The sequence below is a fragment of the Lynx rufus genome, unplaced genomic scaffold (assembly GCF_022079265.1).
Source record: "Lynx rufus isolate CCGP_SWC_20201006 ecotype Redwood Valley unplaced genomic scaffold, mLynRuf1.p SCAF_1, whole genome shotgun sequence".
Taxonomy (NCBI): Eukaryota; Metazoa; Chordata; class Mammalia; order Carnivora; family Felidae; genus Lynx; species Lynx rufus.
Genome location: NW_025814823.1, coordinates 98,702,966 through 98,724,976, shown reverse-complemented (window position 1 = coordinate 98,724,976; position 22,011 = coordinate 98,702,966). Strand labels below are relative to the sequence as shown.

Here is a 22,011-nt window from a genome sequence, read left to right as displayed (position 1 = left end):
ATTTGATCAAGAAGAGGGTTTTCTCAAATTGTGCCATGGAATACTAATTCTGACAGATGGTCTCCCAAAAAGCAGAATCTTCACTCCAATAAGTTTAGGAAATAATGCCAAATTTATTGAGTTTGACAAATTCTCCGTGTATATAAGAATGTGTGTGTGTGTGTGTGTGTGTGTGTGTGTGTGTGTAAAACCTATCCAATGAAATGAGCATTCCATAAACCTTATTCTGAAACACAAGAATCTGGAAAGAGTCTAGTGGCCAAGACAACAATGGGTTCATCAAATCCCAACTGATTTTCTTCAACATGGGTTTATGAGAAGAGTTCACTTCCTTTAATTTAGGTTGTTACTATGATTCTGTACGCATAGGCAATCTGTGTCACTTGCAGATTAAATGCAATATATTCTCCTTGCATTATTTTTTGCCTGGGAACCATGCGCTGACATAGCAGGAACACAAGATCCTGGGTCCCTGAGCGACTCTTTGGATCAGATTCCAAACTAAACTTGCATAGGAGAGCACAGTGTATTGGACAAATAAACTTTTGTTGAGTTACACCTATATTTCAGGGTTCATTTATTATTGCAGTATAATCTGGCCTACCTTAGCCAATACAATAGCTGGATTCTGAAATACAGCAATGCAAAGAGACTTGATATTAGACTTAAATTATAGATGTTCAGATACTGAAAATTCCTTATTCACTCTTTATAGCTCTATATACTTATCAAGAAACAACTGTTATTACACTTTACTTTTATAGGTATTCATTAAATATACTTTGCTAGGCTACTACCTGATAGGAGCTGCTCTTTTAAACCAATAAAGTAAAGTAATATAAAATCCATACAAGGCCCTTACTCTCATAGAGCATACATCTGTATTGTAAAGAAGAAAATGCCTGGTGGAGAATCTGCTCATTAAAAAAAGGATGGCAATTTTCTTATTAGATAATTATATCTAATTTCTGTTCCCTTGCTAAATTTCATTTTAAAATATACTAAAATTATGGCAGTTACAGCAATACACAAAAAAATGAGCCATTACTCACTTTTTTGTTAGAATGACAGATCAGATATTAAATCAAATATGGATATTTCTTTGTTCTCTTTAGTAATGAAAACCTATTTGAGTAGGAAAACCTATTTGAATAATCATTAGACTATTTCAAAATTTATTTTGGAAAAGAAATATTCGAGGCAAACTGGTATAAATTTCACTTAATTGCGTAAGAATACAAAATTTTAATTCCTTTTTTCCCCAGCCAAATTCTGTGCATGGAAGTAACACTTCTATTAAAAAGCTTTTCTTAAATTTACAGAACCATCTTATTTTTTAATTATATTCCCAGCAATGTTAATGCATCACTTCCTACCTACATTATAAAATTAATATGCTTTCTATAATTTATAGGGAAAATATTAATGTATTAACATTTTTTAATTTTTTTTTCAACGTTTATTTATTTTTGGGACAGAGAGAGACAGAGCATGAACAGGGGAGGGGCAGAGAGAGAGGGAGACACAGAATCGGAAACAGGCTCCAGGCTCTGAGCCATCAGCCCAGAGCCTGACGCGGGGCTCAAACTCACGGACCAAGAGATCGTGACCTGGCTGAAGTCGGACGCTTAACCGACTGCGCCACCCAGGCGCCCCTGTATTAACATTTTTAACTCTACTTTCAAAAAACAGTCTCCCAAAGACTTCCTACACAATGTTATCATGCATACATATGTACTAAATACTTCTCCTATACTAATAATGGAAAGTATCTATAATGATATATTTTATTTATTTATTTATTTATTTATTTATTTATTCATTCATTTTTAACGTTTATTTATTTTTGAGACAGAGAAAGAGCATGAATGGGGGAGGGTCAGAGAGAGAGGGAGACACAGAATCTGAAACAGGCTCCAGGCTCTGAGCCATCAGCACAGAGCCCGACGCGGGGCTGGAACTCACGGACCGCGAGATCATGACCTGAGCCGAAGTCGGACGCCCAAACAACTGAGCCACCCAGGCGCCCCTATAATGATATATTTTAAAAGGCTGGTAAAGTGTGTTTAAAGTATCTTGAAAATTAACAAATAACAAAGGGAAGTAAGTCAGCTAAAGTGGTGTCTTCTATGTACTTTATGGCTGAAACATACTTGAGATCAATGTTAAGTTGAGGAGTACTATACAGGGTGGCTTAGAGGAGGAATTTGAAGACATGAATTCAATCAGCCCTCATATCTTTACTGTTAGTAATAGCATGAAATAAGACAATTTCGTATTATAATTGCAAATGAGATCCAATTTTATGACTAAAAAATACCCAACTGGTTTAGATTTCTTCATAATTTAAAACAATCATCATTCTGTGTCAACTTAGTAATAACAGTCTACCTTCAAGTTCACTAAATATTATAACAATAATTACGTAACTCTAAACATCACAAGTTTTTTGTTATATTTTCCATTGAATGATAACCCTTGCTCTGTTTTTCTTTTCTCTATGCAACTACGCAACTATGTTCAGGTATCAATTCTTCATTAAATTTCTTTTTCTTTATTAATTTTCCTGAGGAAAGAAGTCACAAGATCAAGAACTAATAATAATATCATATTGTTAGAAACATTTCAAATTGTTTTTAATTTTAACGTTTATATTTAATTTTGAGAGACAGAGAGTGACAGAGCACGAGCAGGGGATAGACAGAGAAAGAGGGAGGCACAGACTCCCAAGCAGGCTCCAGGCTCTGAGCTGTCAGCACAAAGCCGGACACAGGGCTTGAACTCACAAACCATGAGATCATGACCTGAGCTGAAGTAGGATACTTAATCAACCGAGCCACCCAGGCACCCCAGAAACATTTCAAATCTAAGAAAGAGCTAAATATGACAACATAGGAGTTTACTGTGTTTGGTAATAAATAAATAATCACTATACAAGATATGACCACTTTTTAGTGAAATGACAAAAATAAAGGCATTATGGATAAGAATTTGGACAGTTTTTTGATAACTATCCCTCCCCCCAACCCCTACGAAAAAATACCCTAGAAGTGTTATTGGCCAACCCAGTATTCAATACGGAGACTATGAGAACCCAGGTAACCTAAAAGGCTACTTACTGGTGAGCAATGGAATTCATTAGACATTATAAGTATTTGTGACTTCAGGAAGGAGATGTTAAGCTCTCAACGTGGTGCACACTGTCTGTAATGAAACAACCCCAAAGAGGTATGTTGTGCCATGATATTCTACGTATTAAAAAAAAAAAAAAAGTTAAGTCCTTGAGGGCATACAAGATAGCCTGGTATGAATAAGGCTCAAGTATTGAACATAAATTCCACAGAGTAGACAGAAAACAGTATCTCTAGAGTCACTAAAAGTAACTTAGTCTATTTTTTATATCATATGATGATGAGTAACTGAAATAGTAGGTATCAAAGTACTTTAATGACTGGAGGGCGTTAACCAAATATAAGTGACATAATTATACGTAATTTAGAAAGATTAACTTCAGAGGCACCTGGGTGGCTCAGTCAGTTGAGCGTCCGACTTCAGCTCAGGTCATAATCTCACAGTCCGTGGGTTTGAGCCCCGTGTTGGGCTCTGTGCTGACAGCTCAGTGTCTGAAGCCTGCTTCGGATTCTGTCTCCCTCTCTTTTTGCCCCTCCCCTGCTCATGCTCTGTCTCTCTCTGTCTCAAAAATAAATAAAAACATTAAAATAAAAATTGAAAAAAAAATTAACTTCAAACAAGAGTCTCTTATTTTTAAAACTTGACAAATAGTAATAATTTAATTATCTTATTTTCTATATGTGTTAAGAAATCATTAATATTTTATAGTAAATGACAATAATATATATCACTTCTTTTCACTCATTTGTTACTCCTAGGGATATTGTGGTTATTTCTTAAGGTAGTGTAAAACCATTGCATTTACATAATATTTCAATATATTAAAGAAATCTGATGTCAACTATTTAAATATTTTAATTTCTATGTACAAACACATTTCTCTAGTTCATATAGGTTTTCTTTTTCACTTTGTATTTAGCATGTGAAAAGGTTTCTGTTCATATCCAAATTGCCCAACTGAAACCTAGAGTTTAGTTTTAAAATTGAAGACAATTTTTCAATATGGTCTTGTCTTTAAAGATGGAATCCAAGAAGTTCAATATTCTCCCTTCACTGAAGCAGATGGACTGAAAATACACACGTGAAAAAACAGACAAGACCAGATCGCCACAGGAAAGTGGAAGAGGGAATATGTTTTTTATATAATACACTGAAAGTTCAGTAACTGGACAATATAACCTCCTGCACAAAACAACAACAACAACAACAACAACAACAACAACAACAACGTTAAGAAGGCCCTGTTTCTACATTAATGTGCATCCTTCAGTATCTCAATAGGCTAATTTTAAGTACTCATACTTTTGAACACTAGAGGGAGTACATAAAAGAAAAAGAAGAAGAAGAAGCCAAATACTGATATTACCTAGTTCTTGGGTGTTTTACATAATATTGGGTCTTTGCAACAAACTGCTGGGTTATTTCTTATGGACATGGTGGAATGATTAAAATGTTTTTAAACAGTATCAATTATCCCTTTTTCGATGTCATTTTCCAGTTAATTTAAAATTTATAAATCCCTCTTGGGAAGAAAGGTATACAATATTCAAAAAGCAGCAAAACACAGTGAATGCTGTAAAAAGTAGACATACTTTCTCATTTTAATCTACATATTCTTTTAGAAGAGAGCAGAATTATATCTGAAGCACTTCAAAGAGTTTAAAATGACATCTCTGAGCCTAAGGGAATAATGGGCACTTTCAAATCAGAGCCAGACTTTTATCTGGTGGTGAAGCCCAGAGGTTACACTTCATTTAGGGTTTTATAGAGACAAGGTGTCTCCAGAGTTTCCGTTTGGGAGGGATAACATGGAACCAAAGGTTGGGTGGTTAGAAGCATGAAGACTTGAGGAATTAATATTTTTTTAACACTCGGGGTACCTGGGTGGCTCAGTAAGTTAAGCATCCAACTCTTGATTTTGGCTCAGGTCATGATGTCACGGTTTGTGGGATTGAGCCCCATGTCAGGCTCCGCACTGACAGTGTGGAACCTACTTGGGATTCTCTCTCTTCTCTGTCCCTCCCTACCCCCCTCTAAATAAAGAAACTTAAAAAACATTTTTTTTAATAGCCTGCCTCACACAAAGTAAGCATTCACTGTATGTGCTATTACTGGGATGTCCTTTGTTCATTTCAAAAGTTAAGAATGTGGGTTGAGTTGAATGAGATGCATTTAGTGTGGTTAAGTAGATTCTGAAATCAAAGGAGGGGAAACAAAAGCTCCCTCCAGCCAACCTACAAACTATAAGCACATGTAATTGGAAGATGAAAAAATCCATGCAGAAGTTGTTTAATAAGCATCTACTATAAACTCGCTTCTTTGGAACTAGTAGATATGCAGTGGAAAGTAAAGGGAATGGTTGGGTCTGTGAGAACTTTGATGGAAAAAGAGTCTGAAGGGATCCAGTTATTCATTAATTTGCTAAATGAGCACAGCTCACATGACAGCTATTGCTTCAGGAATTTGGAATACGAATTTGGAAATCATGGACCTGTACATGGAATTTAACCACAAGAGTGAATACAAACACCAAGAAGAAGACTGTAAATAGTTTTTTTTGTTTGTTTTTCAAAAGAGGATCAAAATTTGTATTCAGATATCTGAGAGGAGGAATAAGTAAAGGTAACAGAAAAAGGAAAATCAGGTGAGAAAAGCATAGCATTCTTCAAGCCAAGTGAAGACAGAATATTAAGGAGACTGTCCGGGCGCCTGGGTGGCGCAGTCGGTTAAGCGTCCGACTTCAGCCAGGTCACGATCTCGCGGTCCGTGAGTTCGAGCCCCGCGTCAGGCTCTGGGCTGATGGCTCAGAGCCTGGAGCCTGTTTCCGATTCTGTGTCTCCCTCTCTCTCTGCCCCTCCCCCGTTCATGCTCTGTCTCTCTCTATCCCAAAAATAAATAAATGTTAAAAAAAAAAAGTTTAAAAAAAAAAGAGACTGTCAAATGCTGCCAATAGATTAAATAAAGTGAGGATTCGAAATCAAGTATGATTAAATGAGGATTCACTGACAACCTAGATAGAGGCAGGTGTGGTCCAGTGGTTACAGCATATGACTGATCAGCCTGAATTTAGACAATAACAGCCTGAGTTTAGACAAAGAGGTGATAGTAAGAAGAGAAGACTCCTCAGGTTTTGTAAAGGGGAACTAGGAATTAGGATGGTAATTTTCAGGGCGAGTCAGGTCAGGAAAGGATTGTACTATCATCTTTATTTTCATTTGTATGCCGAGGGGAATCCTCTGGACCAGAGTGAAAAAGTGAAGGTATAGAAGAGATGTGGAAGATTCTTAATGATTTTCTTGAGTAGATAATCAGAAGCAGGCTCTCCTGCATATGTGGAATGACTGGCTTTCAACCCTCAACACCTTTAATAAGTATTACTGGGAAATGGACCCTCAAGTTCAAATTCCTCAACAGACAAGAGTGAGACTTTAAAAATGTTTTTTTAATTTAAAAATATTTTTAATTTTTATTTATTTTTGAGATGAGGGGGAATGGCAGAGAGTGAGAGAGAGACAGAATCTGAAGCAGGCTCCAGGCTCTGAGCTGTCAGCACAGAGTCCAATGCAGGGCTCAAACCCACAACGTGAGATCATGACCTGGGCTGAAATCAGACACTTAACTGACTGAGCCACCCAGATGCCCCTAAAAATGCTTTACTGAAAATGACATGGTTAGTAATTAAAAGAGAAAAAAATTACTAGATCTTTTGAAAAAGGCACAAATAAGGAAGAGTCGTTAACAACACCAGCAGATGCAAAGCAGTGACACAGTGACTCGAAACATGAAGACTATAGAATGCAAGTCCGGTAAAAAATTGAGATGGTGTCATGATTGTCAGGGATGGTCTCCCAGTTACTCACTGAAGGGAAGCCAGAGATAAAGCCAAATAGGAAACATGGGACCCTGATGTCAAGCTGGGAGGCTGGGTTTGTTCATTTGACATTTTAAGTATCAGGAGGATAGTGTACGATCTTTTAAGCAGGGGAGTGGCCCGAAGAAAGCAGCACATTAAGAAGATTAATCTCGCCTGTGTTTAGAGGATGAATTGGCAGAGAACAAAGGAGAGAGGTTAGTGGTAGGGCTATTAAAACATCATCCATGAAGTTTACCACAAAGGGATTAGAGAGGTGGCCGTGGGAAGGAAGGCAGCAGCCAATGTGAAATCCCCTGTTTAGCAAAAATATACAAGATTCATCAGTGATGTTATGCTCTTGTTGCATCATGTACTTTTCTCTCTGTGCCCTTGATGCTCCTTAATAAATATTAGTTCTGTCTTCATTTGAAATGACGGCCCCCCACTAACATGTAAGTTCCACATGGGAGGGGTCATGCATACGTTGCTTACTATGTTATTTCCATTGCCTTGCTTAGAGTAGGCATTCAAAGAAAACTGATGAATAAATGAGTAAGACCTTGGGTTATAGCAAAGAAGTTGGTCAGAAACCAAAGGAAAAAGAAGGGAACAAAAAAATGTGGAAGCGAAGAGGAGGAGACAGAAGGGAAGAACAAGAAAGTGGAAAGCAAGAGATGAAGTAGAGAAGGGAGAGGAGGAAGGAAAGGAAAAAGAGATGATACTGAAGTTAAAAACCCGATCACAGAAGAGAAATTGTGTTCCTGCTGGAAAGTGAGGAGCTGATGATGGACGATGGTTTAAAGGGAGAAATATTCAAAGTCCAACTCCACCATTTGCTCTCCATGAGTGAACCTCTCTGTCTCAGCTTCTCCATACATAGAGCAACCTCATAATAACCTTGTAATAGCCTCACAGGTTAACTAATGAGGGTGATTCAATGAATTAACTCAGAACAGCTCCTGGTACCTGAACAGATGTCAGTCACGTTCTTGTTCTTGTTCTTCTCATTCTCCTCCTTCTCTTCCTTCTCCTCCTTCACCATCATCACCATCATCATCATCACCATCACCGTATTTATTCTGTAACCCGTGCTATACCCCAGAGCTGAGACACCATTCAAACCTCTCCTATTTCTATAGAAGTGGAACAGGCAGCAGAAGTCTAAACACATTGACAGTTGAGGTGAAGAGCCCCTCCTTCCAGTCAAGGTTGCTATTGACCTTGCTCAGGAACTATGAGTGGCAAGAATAGGAGCACTTAGCCTTGGCCACTGCCATTGTCCCTTCTGAGTCTCTCTTCCTTTCCCCAAATTGTAAAATAGACATGCCGTTCAATTGCTTCAAATTCATCAGGTTAATTTTTCTTTGTGAAGAATGGAAAATGAGATAAGGGGAAGTGATGAATGGAAATGAGAATGTGCCTTTTAAAAGTAGGTTCAGTGAGGGGCGCCTGGGTGGTTCAGTTGGTTAAGTGTCTGACTCTTGGTTTCAGCTCAGGTCATGATCTTACAGTTCATTGGTTTGAGCCCCACATCAGGCTCCATGCTGACGGTGGGGGGTCTGCTTGAGATTCTCTCTCTGCCCCTCCCCTGTTCATACCCTCTCTCTCAAAATAAATAAACTTTATAAAAATAAATAAATAAATAAAAGTAAGTTCAGGGAAGGAAAAAAGAATCAAGTAAATTTAGGGAAAAAAAAACCCAGAGATAATGGTTCATTAAAAAGATGAGAAAGAGAATACAAGATAGGAAAGAAACACAAAGTCCCAATGCTTGAAGGATAAACACCAAGTAAGAGCATAAATAAATAAAAAGCAATATTAAGTAACAGGGAATAAGAAGGCAGAGCTAAAGCAATCATTCTCAACCACAATGACTCCTCCTCCACCTCCTCAAGAGACATTTGGAAAGTCTAGGAACATCTTTAGTTCTCACACGGACATGTTTGGTTGCATCTAGTTAGTAGAGGCCAGAGGTGCTACTAAATATCCTACGATGCATAGGACAGCCTTCAACACCAGAGAATTTTATGCCCCAAATGTCAATAAAGCCTTGTTTGAGGAAGCCTGAACTAGAGATTAAAGGTAAAGAGGAAAACATGAAAATAGATCAGATCCAGTCACTCTTCTGATCAAAACTACAAAGCCCCCATCGGACTCCAACAAGAGTATTAATCCTTAGACATGTTGCCCTGTGTCCCTCTGATGCCTGCACATACGCTCCTGACACAGTGGAGTCCTTGTTCTTCAGCAAATACCCGGCACACATGCTTCCCGTGAGGCCCTGGGACTGCAGTTCCCCCCACCTGGAGAAGGGCTCCCCTACATATACACACAGGATATTCCTTCACCTTCAAGCTTTTCCTCTGACATCGTCATGTGTGTTTCTCAGCCAGGCTTATTCTGGACCATCCTATTTAAAACTGTACCTCGTCTCTGTGACTGCTCTTCCCATTATAATCTTCTCTTGTTTTACAGGACTTGTGGATTTTGAGTATTTGACGTGGCTTGACAATTATGTTGGTCTGTCTTCCTCATGCCCTCCCCAACCTCTGTGTATGCTCCATGAAGGAATTTTGTCACTATATCCCCAGCAACAAGAAAAGTGCCTGGCATACAGTAGGTTCCAAACAAGTGTTTGTTGAGTAAATGGATAAAGAGGCTCAGACAAATTCAAGGAATAGTAACAATAATTATAGATACATATACAGTGCTCACTGTATTCATGAGAACTGTTTTAATAAAGTGATTTATGTATAATTAGTTTTTCAATCTCTATACCGAGTCTTTAATGTAGGTAATATTATCATTACCATTGCTGTTTTAAAGAGGAAATGAAGTCAGAGTGACATTAAGAAACATGTCCAATACTGCACAGCAGAGCAATATGAAATCAACTGGTCTGGCTGAGAACTTCCCTGTCTACATGATGTTACCCTCCCTGTATGACAGAGCCTCAGAAATTTTCTATTATTTAAAAAAAAAAAAACGTAATTCCAAATATTTGTCAAAAACATCCAGCTATCCAATCAAAGGATAATAAAATTTAAACTTTATTCTATATAATGGAATAAACTTATTGCTGATACTTAAGTTTTAAGATCACAAGTTATTTTCTGGGACACCTGGGTGGCTCCATCAGTTGAGTGCCCAACTTCGGCTTAGGTCATCATCTCATGGTTCGTGACTTCAAGGCCTTCATTGGGCTCTGTGCTGACAGCTCAGAGCCTGGAGCCTGCTTTAGATTCTGTGTCTCCCTCTCTGTCTGCCCCTCCCCCATTAGCTAGCTCGCTCTCTCTCTCTCTCTCTCTCTCTCTCTTTCCCTCTCTCAAAAACAAACATTAACAATTTTGTTTAATAAAAAAATCACAAGTTGTTTTCAATTATTGTTTTATCACTATCATCAAAAGTAAAAAAGAAATGGTTACCCAGATAGCTTTTTCAGCCATGGTCACAGTTTTTAGCTGTTTTACTGAAATTTAATTAAAATGTTTAAATTATATACTAACATAAGTTTGGTTGCCCCAATGTATGTAAAATATTAATGATTTATTTTAACAAATTTTACAGAGAACAATAACTGGCTGCTGATTGTTTCCAACCACATACATGTTTACTTGGCAATGGAGAACACTGGGAGAGATTTGTCTCACAAAGAGATTTCTGGTGTTTGTAATGTGAATTGAGATGTTATAATATATTAACATCATATCCAAGAATACTGTTCTAACGTGGAATAACCAAGCGACAAATGTATGAATTGGAAAGGCTTGTGCTCATATCCCCAAATTACTAGGTATCATTACAGGAGTTACCACACATTTTACTAAGCAGTGTCCTAAGTAGAAAGAAATCAATTAAAATGGTAAGTGACATGAATGTTTCTCCCATCATTCTTCATTCTAGAATTAACATTATGGCCCTTTATACATTCCACATTGCTTTAGAGAGCCTTCTTTCACACTGGAAGAGGTGGTTCCCTATGATAGATGACCTTCTTCAGGTGCAGTCCCTTAAGCTTATTCATGATTGTATGCTTCATCGTCTACAGCATAGTGTCTTACATAAACCAAGTATTCAATAAATCTTTCTTACTTCATGAAATAATGTCATGCAGGAAAGGAAAAAATACTTTTTTGGGACCAGTTTTAAGAGAATACGCTTAATTTACAATAAGTTCTGGAAACATTTTGTCCTGCATATGATATATCTGTCACATAACCTTTAGACACATAAGCTTTCTATACTCTGGGGAGAGTAGTGAAGTGTGTGTGTGTGTGTGTATCTGAAGTAAATTGTGGATAAACTACCCATTTGTTCCCTGTCACAAAAACCATCAGATTACAGCCATCAGTATTTCTTTTGTTTTCTTTTTATATACCCAGGACTTTTGATCTTGAAAATTACGGAGCTGGGTTTCAAGTAACTACCTGAAAATTAAAAATGAAAACAAAACACACAAGCAATCATTTGTTTTGTCTCATCACCAGAGTTGTTCTCACCTACCCAAGATTCCCTCAGTATCTGTGAAACCTTATTTTCTTGTGAGCTTTTGTTCCAGGAGAAATATCCATGATTTTGTCAAACTTTCAAAGGGCTCTGTTATATGGGAGGAAAAATTAAGAATCACTGATACAAGGTAATTAGTTTGATATATATCTATATCTATAGATAGATAGATAGATAGATATAGATATTAACTTGTTATTTTTCCACAGCATGAATACAGTTGGAAATCTTAGGATAAGATTTGATACTAGGCAAGAGGCAAATAAAGGCCAACATACCTGTTAGCTTTTGTGTAGTACTAGAGAAGGGAACCTGTTGGAAATCATTAAATTTGTTTTCTCTAAGCAAGTATGGCGCACATTATCTGTAGCTGAGAATCTGTTTATAGTGTGCCAAACACGGTAATAACTGACTCATTGGGCACAGGTATGTAATTTGGCTCACTTCAATTATTCTACAAGTAAGCATTTATCCCAAATGCCAATTTGAAGTAGCATTTGCAAAGCAGCAAGAGAGAAGACAAAAATCATAAATATAAGTTCTGTCTTCAAATTGGCAATGTTTGTACCTAGAGCGGGGTCTAGAAGCTCACTTCCTTTAGAATCTGCATCTTCTTTCATTCTCAAAAATAAAAATGCCATGTAAAGCTACATCTGTCCTGAGTTGACAGGCCACCTTGTGAGTGTGCTTTGCTGGGACATTACCTAGATATGTCTATTTCCTCCTTTTAATTAATGTTACTTTCTAGCACTTAGTGCCAAAGAAGCACTTACTCTAGGTTCCCAGATCTTACAGGGAATTTTAGCTTAAAGCAGTTCTTCCTAATGAACTAACTTTGCATAAAATGAAAACATTTCTATTAATATTATATTGGTAAAAAAACAAGATTTTAGAATAAGGTTATTTCTTGTATCCCTTATGTACATGGGAGGAGGGGTGGCTTACAATCGACATCACCAAAAATAACATGAGAAATCTAATTATAAAAATACACGTGACCTTTTAGTCGGGTCAATAAGTTTATGTCTGGTAGAGAGTTAAACAAGCTTTTCTCTTCATCAGTCATAGCAGAATGCTATGAAACTCCAAACATCTCAGAAAACTTAAGGATACTGCATCCCTTCTGAGACCGTTTGATAGCATCAAAAGAAAATAAAAGTTTTCCAATTAATTTGAAACAGCAGCACACAATACTATATATCAGTAAGCTCCCGTATTAGTTGCTCCTTTATTTGCTGTCATAATATAAAAAAAACTAAGTAGTATTTTATCAACATTTTTTAATACTAAATAGCCAAGATTAATTCTGCAGCACATATTTATTTGGATGATGCAAATTTCAAGGTCTAATCAACTCACTGTTAATTCTGACTTGAGACTGGTGCCCAAAATTGAGTGCCAAGTCACAAAACCAATGACTATTACCACAAATTAATAATTAACTACAAAACAAAAATAAAAAGATTTATTAGCTTCACATAAAATTTAAAAAAGCAGTGTCCAGGGGCGCCTGGGTGGCGCAGTCGGTTAAGCGTCCGACTTCAGCCAGGTCACGATCTCGCGGTCCGTGAGTTCGAGCCCCGCGTCAGGCTCTGGGCTGATGGCTCGGAGCCTGGAGCCTGTTTCCGATTCTGTGTCTCCCTCTCTCTCTGCCCCTCCCCCGTTTATGCTCTGTCTCTCTCTGTCCCAAAAATAAATAAACGTTGAAAAAAAAATTAAAAAAAAAAAATAAAAAATAAAAAAGCAGTGTCCGATAGATGAGTGGATAAGGAAGATGTGGGATATATATGCTGTGGAATACTATTCAGCCGTAAAAAGAATGAAATCTTTTGCAAGATGGACGGACCTGGAGGTCCATAATGCTAAGTGAAAAGTCAGAGAAAGACAAATACCGTATGATTTTGCACATAGGTGGAATTTAAGAAACAGAAGAAAAAACAAAGAAAGCAAATAAGACAAACAAAAGAACACACTCTTTAAATACACAGTGGTTGCCAGAGGGGAGAGGGGTGAGGGGATAGGTGAGATAGATGAAGGGGATTAAGAGTAAATTTATCTTGATGAGCACTGAGAAACTTACAGAACTGTTGAATCATTACATTGTATATCTGGCACTAATATAACGTTGTATGTTAATTTTACCTAAAGAAAGAAGAAAAGAAACAATGTCTATATATAGTGCTGCTGGGAGTAAAAATTTGTAAAAATTCCCCGGAAAACTGTTAATATGGATCAAAAGCTCAAACACTTTTACACTCTTGACTTCTAAGAAAATGTAAACAACAACAACAACAACAACAACAACAAATTAGGAAAAGTCATAGAGCTTAGTGGTTAAATGTCGGGGCTCTAGCACTAAAATGCCTGGCAGTGAAGTCTCCCAAGTGACCTTGGGCAAGTGACTTATCTCTGGCCTCTGTTTTCTTATCTGTAAAATGGCGTAACGGTAGTACCTTTCTCATATGCCTGTTTTGAGTATTAGAAGATTTAATATAACTAAATATACTTAAAGAGTACTAAGGTGGAGAGTAAAAATCTAGCTCTTAGCAGTTTTCATTGCCAAAGCAGTTTAAAAATTTTTAGTGATATTTAACAATCACAAAAATTCATAAATTGATAGAATGTCCAACATTAGAGGATTTATACAGTAGCTTAGAGCAGATCTATATAATCATTATGATCTAATACTCCTTAAGAAAGCAAAAAATATCGCTGCATAAAATTTCATAATTTATGACTTCATCTATGTTAAAAATATGCATACAAAACGACTGAAAGGAAATATAGCAAAATGTTTAACATATCTATTTCTATTTGACATTAAAGATAATTTTAATTTTCTGTGTAATTTTTAGTTTTTTCCAAACTTTCTATGATATTCATATACTCTATTGCTTCTGAAATGAGAAAAACAAATGAAATTAGTTCTTTAAAACAAAGTACCCATGGGGTTGGGTTTAAGGGAGGGATGCATAAGTAGAGCACGGAACATTTTTAGGGCCATAAAAATACTCTGTATGATACCATAAGATGGATACGCGTCATTATGCATTTTTCCAAACCCAAAGTTGCACACCACCAAGAAAGAGCCATGTTATGAACTGTGGACTTTGGGTGATTATGATGTGTCAGTAGAGCTTCATCAGTTGTTAAGAAATTCACCACTCCAGTGGGGGATGTTGATAATGGGGGACACAATGCATTGTGTGGAGGCAGGAGGTATCCAGAAATCTGTGCCTTCACCTCAACTTTGCTGTGAGCCTAAGTTGGATTAAAAAAAACCCCACAAAGTCTTAATAAAATACATAAATAAATTTTAAGCTTTTTTAAAAGAAAAAAAGTACTGTTTGTTGTTTACTAATCTATTTTCGGCATGAGGTAGGTTACACACATTTCAAACAGCACTGAATTAGCGCCTATTAGAATTCGAGCCCTCTAATTCCCAAAAATTGCCCACGAAATTTTTCATGAACTAGTTCCATAGAAGGATCTGTAGTTTAATTTGTTTGATAAAATATGTTTTACTCAAACTTGCAATTCTATCTCTTTTGCTACATTTTGATTTAAATACCTGAGATCCTCAAAACAGCAAAGGTAAAAAAACATAATCCAGGTAAACATGAAACCTATTGCATTGGTTTTATTATCTATTTAGTTCACTATTGCCTGAAGGCACATTATCTATTTATTGGTTTAAGGTTGCTTGAGTTTCTTATCAGCTAATTCCTTGAGTGTTGAATGGTTTTAATGCATAGAAAATAGAGACAGTGAAACATGGTTATTGGTTATCTTTATTTTCTCAGAACCATTCGTTCTTCCAGTAACATGCTAAGCCATCATGCTTAAGACAAGAAAAATAAAAAAAAAAACATTTTAGCATTTTGTAAATATACTTGAGTTTAAGGAGTCGGACTGTTGCATAGTGTCGTAAAAGTATAGTTATTGGTACAATTGATTGAACTGTGAAATTTCATTCATTCACAACTTTGGAACTTGGAAAATATTCCAGAGATCATTCTCTATAATTTGTTCTAGTAATGAATTTTACATGCATGGACTTATTAACCAAAAAATATTTGGTAGGATTTCCTAGAGCAATAAACTACAGAACTTGATGTGAATAAGCCATCTGAAAAGAGGAAAACATTTAAAAACCAAAATATTTAAAATTTTTTTTAGTGTTTATTTTTGAGAGACACAGAGAGACAGAGCACAAGCAGGGATGGAGAGGAAAGAGAGAGGGAGACAGAATCTGAAGTAGGCTCCAGGCTCCTAGCTGTCAGCACAGAGCCCGACGCTGGGCTCAAACCCACAGACCAGGAGATCATGACCTGAACTGAAGTCGAGTACTTAACCGACTGAGCCACCCAGGTACCCCAAAGAACAAAAATATTTTGCAGGTAATTGTTAATTCTGTCAATTCTGTTTCCCTCAGTGTCCAAATGGACCGTTTCCAGTGGGGTTCCAAACTTTTCAAAATTAAACTTAAGTTTAATTTATTTCTCTTTATGACCCCATAAGAAAAATCATGAGTGCTTTCCAGTCCACAGTCACACTACTGACATAGCTTCCCACCTAAGTAGTCCAGTCACTAAGTGATTCCAGGGTGCAGAAAGAATAACTCATCTTAACTGGGTTCTCTATGAGAGACATATCTGCTTAAAAGGCTTAGCAATAAATAAATAGATAAATAGATAAATTATATATGTATACATATGTATATATGTATATATATAATGTGTGTATCTAAATACACATATATAATCATATTTATCAAATATTTAAATTTAATAAATTATACTCATTAAACAAATATGTAACATATGCATATATTCAACCTATTAGCAGCCTTATTACTTCACATTATAAAGTGAAACACGGCAAAAAAGTGCAAAATTATAATGAGTCTAAACTAAATGAGAATATAGCTAAAGCAGCAACGAATTTTGTTTCCAAATCAAAAGGTTCTTTACTACGTATTTCAGTGTCTTTCTAACAAGATCTGTGATACCATATTAACAACAGTATTTGATGCAAAACAATTTACCAGTGAGATCTTCATAAAATAATAGGCAAAGAGATACCCAAAGATGTCAGATTATTTGACAACTATTTTTAAAAAGTAGTTTTTCTATTTTTCTTAATATAAAAAAAGTATATGCCCACACCTAATAAACCAATGATGGCTAATTTTATCCCTAAAACTCCAGTTTCACCACTATTTTCTTTTTTTCCAATGTGTAGAAAAAAGCATCATGAATTAATATTGTATCCTAATGCTATTTCCTGTTAATTTCTTCTCCTCTCTACTTATTCAAATTGTAACCACATCTCAAAGATCTAAAATCTTCTGTTTTGACTCTTCATCCACCCAAAGGATTAATCCCTCATGAAAAACTCAATACATCCAGTTTCAAGACTTGGATAGGTGATCTCCTGTATGTGGCATTGATCCATTTGTGTCAATCATGACAATCTGAATAAATTGTAAGGTCCTTAAAATTCTGTCTTATCATCCTTTTTAAGCTTTGACATTCTTCACCAAAGTCTTGCTACATTACTAAGTACACAGCAAATATCATTGTATAAATCTACACACACTAATTCTTATTCTCAATTCTGCTTTTTATTCTCAAGCCCATTAGATCAGAGTGAGAGTGACCACTAAAAGCAGTAATAATGCCTTTTTACACTAGTGATGTTCAAAGACAGTTAAAATGCATCCCAAACTGATGTTTTGAGGTCACTGAGACCAGAAACTATAAATTCTTCTTCTTGGTAGCCATGAAAAGATAAGACAGTACTTGGCACATAGTAGGTACTCAGTAAATACACTGAATTATGCATAAGGCTTTTCCATTATACTATAGAAGATCAAAAGATCCTCATTATTTCTGAAAATCATTTAAGATTTTACTGAATACCGAGGGTAGAATAAAACTGCCCTTAGAGTTTCCAGAAATCCTGTTCCTTTTCTTCCAAGATATAATCCAATTATAAATGATGAAGCAATGATCAGTAAATAACTAATCATAGAAGACACTCATCATAGTTTTGTCCTAATTAGTAACGTGTTTCAAGCAGTCACTACTATGTTCGAACCTACTCCAATACCTGAATTTTCAAATGACTCAAGTCCAGAAAACTTCTGAAAAGAAAAGCAATTTCAAAATAACCTCCAACACAGGTCCAGTATTATGGGTGCAGAGTTTATGTAAGAATAAAAATGGAATATTCAAAAAAGAATATTGCCTTTTAGAATAGAAAAAGCAGAAAAGAAAAACAAATACCATATGGTGACTGGTAAAGTGATCTAGTCATAATCACTTTTTTTATTTCTAATTTCTGTTCCGAGTTAATAAGAACTCATGGCTAATTTATGTCAAGATAGAGTATGGCATAAAGGCATACCATTGACAATAAAAGAATTAGATTCTAAATATAACAGTTTTTGTTCAATATATACCAATGATAAACTGCCAGAATACTGAATCTAACCAATGATGAACAGTGAAATTCATGTTTACAAGTCACAGATCTAGAGACCAACGAGGTTTGCAATTTTACAGTTTTAAGTTACTCCTCCATACAAAACTACATCAAAGATATGTTCAATCACATGTGCAGTATTATCTTCAAAAGATAAATGCTGGACAACTGCAAGATGTCATAGGTTAAACATGCCCTATAAATATTTGTTCTCAAAATAACTATCATTCACATTACATAAATGACCAATGTTCTGAGATTCAGCCTTAGCATATACAACTCCGTGCGTAAACCTAGGATGATGATAGCCTCACAGAAGTAATTAACAATCCCACGACATCATTTATCATTCATAAATTTCACTCTCAGGGTAAGATTTTTACACAAAAGGCCCTGGCAGCCAATCAAAGATTCCAAAGCATTAAGTCAAAATTTTATTTCTGGATCTGTCTGGAAGATAGATCCTTTCATTTACTTGGTTGTACATTATTTACGTTTTCCCATACTCTTAATAAACGACCTGTTTTTGTTTTTTTTTTTTTCCCTTATAAAGCCTCAAATAAATGAAGACACAGAAAGAGGGAAAGAGAGACCCACAAATTTTCTGATTTCCTTCTTTGGGATTCTAATCAAGAGTCTTAGGAAGGTTAAAAGTTTCAATGTAGATCTATCTGGTCTCCAAAAGCCTATAGAATAATGAGGCAAAGCAGAACCAGGCCCATGTGCAGTTCCTCTTTATTTATTCTGTCTAAAATAGACAGTGGAGTGACACATCGTAACATAAGGAAGCATGTTCCCATAAATGCAGACTTTTGACTGCCTTTTTTCTTAATTCCAGCCTCCTGCCTTGACAGTAAACACATGACTTTGCTGATAAAGGTTTCCCACACTTCCTACCGTAGAAACCTCAACTACTACAAAATTTTGCCAAAAGGAACATGCCCAAATTTGTTCATTTTTTAAAACGCCATAATGTTTCAGATGAAAACACAGCCTGCCAAAGACGTCAAATAAAAGAATAACAAAGAAACGAACAGCATCTTTAGACTTGAATGTCAATGCATAACCTCGCCATCTGTCAACCAGTTGTGAAGCAATGATCCCAGAAAAGCCCTGCAAACACGAACAAGTTAGATCCTTGCACCGATCATCTGTATCAATCTCCACTCTCAGGACCTCAGTGGCAATTATGCTTTATGGAACAACCTACAGAAATGGCATGTGCCACCGGCAAACCGAACCCTGCCAATGAATGGGCCATTTTAACAGATTTTCATTCGGTGACGCGCGGAGTTCAGTTCCTAGAGGTAATGGGAAATCGGGGGAGAAAGGGAGTTGGGCTGTGGGGGAGAGGGGAGGGTCTCTTTCCTCACGTTTGGATTGGAAATTGGATGCAGGAGGTTAATCTCTGGAGGCCAGACATCCAAACAACCCTCAGTCTCCTCCCACTTGGCCTCATGAACAGGAATACAATTTTGGACCTCGCGTCTGCCCCACTCCTTCCCTTCCCGCCGCGGCCACCACCTTAGAAGTTACAGTCTGAGCTCTGGCACAACTGCGGGTGCGGACGCCCGGACCGAGAACCGCACCAGACGTCCTTAGGGAGATGAACAGCGGACTGGGACTCGGCCACCAGCTCCGCGAAGCCACCAGCTGCCGCCCGGCCGGGCTCGCGGGCGACCCCACCCCTCCCCCCACCCCCCTCGCCTGGAGCAGCCGCCGGAGTTACGCAGCCTCAGCCCCGACACCTCCCCGGCTGCTTTCAATCCTGATCACAGGGGATAGGGGTGGGAGGCCAGAAGTGGAACAGAGGGTGAGGGTGAAGGGGCAGCGGGAAAGAACCCAAACAGTCCGGTTGGCGAGAGCCAGGACGCCAAGTGGCAGGACCCCGGTGCACACACACCACACACGCGCACACGCTCACCCACGCGCCCCGCTCCCCCGGTTCAAAGCCAAGCGGCTACAAGATGGGAGCAACGCAGGAGGTGGGGTGGCGGGAAGGCCCGGAGTTACGGGGAGCGACGTTAGGAGGGCAGGGGATGCTTCAGGAACTGCGAAAGTGAGAAAGTCCCAGACCCCCGTCTCCATCCCCAAGTCTGGGCTGCCCTGCCTGCAGCCCCGGTCGCCTTCCACCCAGCGCAGCTCTGGAGGCGGGGAGGGGAGGCAGAGCCTAGCTTCCCCCAGGCTGCCCTCCCCGGCCTGGCCCAGGGCCCGGAACCCGGCGCCCCTCCAGCCCCGGCTTGGGGAGGCTGCCAGGCAAGGAGCGACTTGCCAAAGGACTCTGGGGGAGCAAGAGGGCAGGACAGGAGCATTTTGCACGCTCCGGCCGGGCTGCTCATTTCTTCCTCTGTCGACACACCCCCAGTGAGCCCCCCCTTCCCCGACAATACACGCACAGATACAGAGACACGCACGCGTTCGCCCTTCCCACGATCCCAGGTCCATCGATTAAAAAAAACACTAGTTGATTTCTTCCTGATTAAAAAGGAAAAAAAAAAAAAAAAAAAGTGCAGCAACTCTTTTCAGGAGTCGCCGGAGCAAGGAAAGTCCGTCTGCAGGCGTCCTTCTATAGTTTGCTAGGAGTTAAGAAATCTGGCGGTCCCCACTGAGAACCGGACCGGAACCCCGAGGGGGCGAAAGGTGACGAACTCCTTCCCCACCCCCGCGCCTCTCACCTCCTTAAGTTCCTTGGCCACGTCCTTCAGGTCGCCCAGTACTAATTCCAGATCCTCCACGATGATCTTGATCTGTTCCTTCACCTTGGTTTTGGAGGCTGCCGGCGGTCCCTCGGCTGGACAGGACGAGGAGGGGGTCCCCTTGGACTTGGCTGACATTCTCTGGGGGCAGGCGAGGCAGGTCAGCACAGGCGGGCGAGCGGAGGCTGCTGCGCGCCCCCGTCCCTGGCGCTGCTGCGGCCGCTGCCGCCACGAGCCCCCCGCATCTTGGACGCTCCCCGGGCAGCGGCGGGTGGCTGCGCTCGGCGCTCGGCAGGGCGGCCGCACCGTGGTGCTGCCATCAACTCCCCGAGACGCGGCGCTGGGCGCGGGGCTGCAGACGGGCGAGCAGCGCGCCTGCGCCTCCTCCCGCCGCCGCCCGCCGCTCTCGCGCACACACGCGCTCGCTCCCCGCCCGCGGAGACGGCCGCCCGGCCGCCGCGCCCCGGGCCGTCAGCTGCAGTCCCCGCGGCCCGGCGCTCCGGGAGCTCTCGCCCGGCACGCGGGCGTCCGCGAGCAGGGACACAAGTCCGCGCCCTGCCCGGCCCTGGCCGTCATCCTGAAATGCCCTCGTCTCCGCAGCCGACTGGGGGGGGGGGGGGGTCTTCTCACACCTAGCCGGCTTCCTTCCTTCTCCCCCGCTAGCAGAGCCCTGGTTCCCCACCACACTTTAGGACAAAATGGAAAGAACGCCCCCCCCCGTCCCCCCGTAGGGCCAGGAGTTGCGTTTAGGGGCAGTAAAGCGACAGTAAGTGTTTATCGAGGACCCAAGTATGTTCAGAAGGCCTCCAATCATTCATTCTCCTAGTTGATCTGGGAGTTACACAGAGGTGTTCCTACTTCTGCAGGAAAAGAGAGAGAGACAGAGAGAGAAATGTGCACAAAGACCCCTCACCCGTGGAATAATGAAATGCAGCCACAGTTCTTGAACGAGGTTGCCTAGTCCTGCTGATTCCACAAAACTAATAGCGGGTGTATTAATTTCACGTCCCCACACCAAAAATCCCTCAGGGAGACTGAGTCATCTTGGCTGTACTTATCTGGGACAGGTCCTCTCTCTCTCTCTAACTATTCTTTCTGTTTTCATGACCTATGCTGATGTATGTTTGGGTAGATACGCTGTCTGGATCTCCTCTTGAAAGAGCTGAATAAGAAGAGTTTGCCTCCAACTTTTTTTTTCCCCCCATCTTTTTTTTTTTTAAATCTCCATTTCAAGCCTTTCGCTACTAAATAGGAAATAACTTTCTGACTGTTCTGCCAAAAGGATCCAGGGAGGAGAGCTAATAGGAAGCCTTCAGTCTCATTCTCAGTAGGTGG

The 22,011-nt window shown here is 39.3% G+C and overlaps 1 protein-coding gene across 1 annotated transcript in view; it reads right to left on the bottom strand.

Moving 5' to 3' along the window:
• PRR16 (proline rich 16) overlaps positions 1-20,814 on the bottom strand; it is a 203,588-nt gene extending 182,774 nt beyond the window's left edge. The window contains exon 1 of the mRNA XM_047093227.1: positions 20,656-20,814. Coding sequence (XP_046949183.1) covers positions 20,656-20,814 — 159 coding nt within the window. The remainder of the gene's footprint in view (positions 1-20,655) is intronic.
• Positions 20,815-22,011: the final 1,197 nt, after the last annotated feature.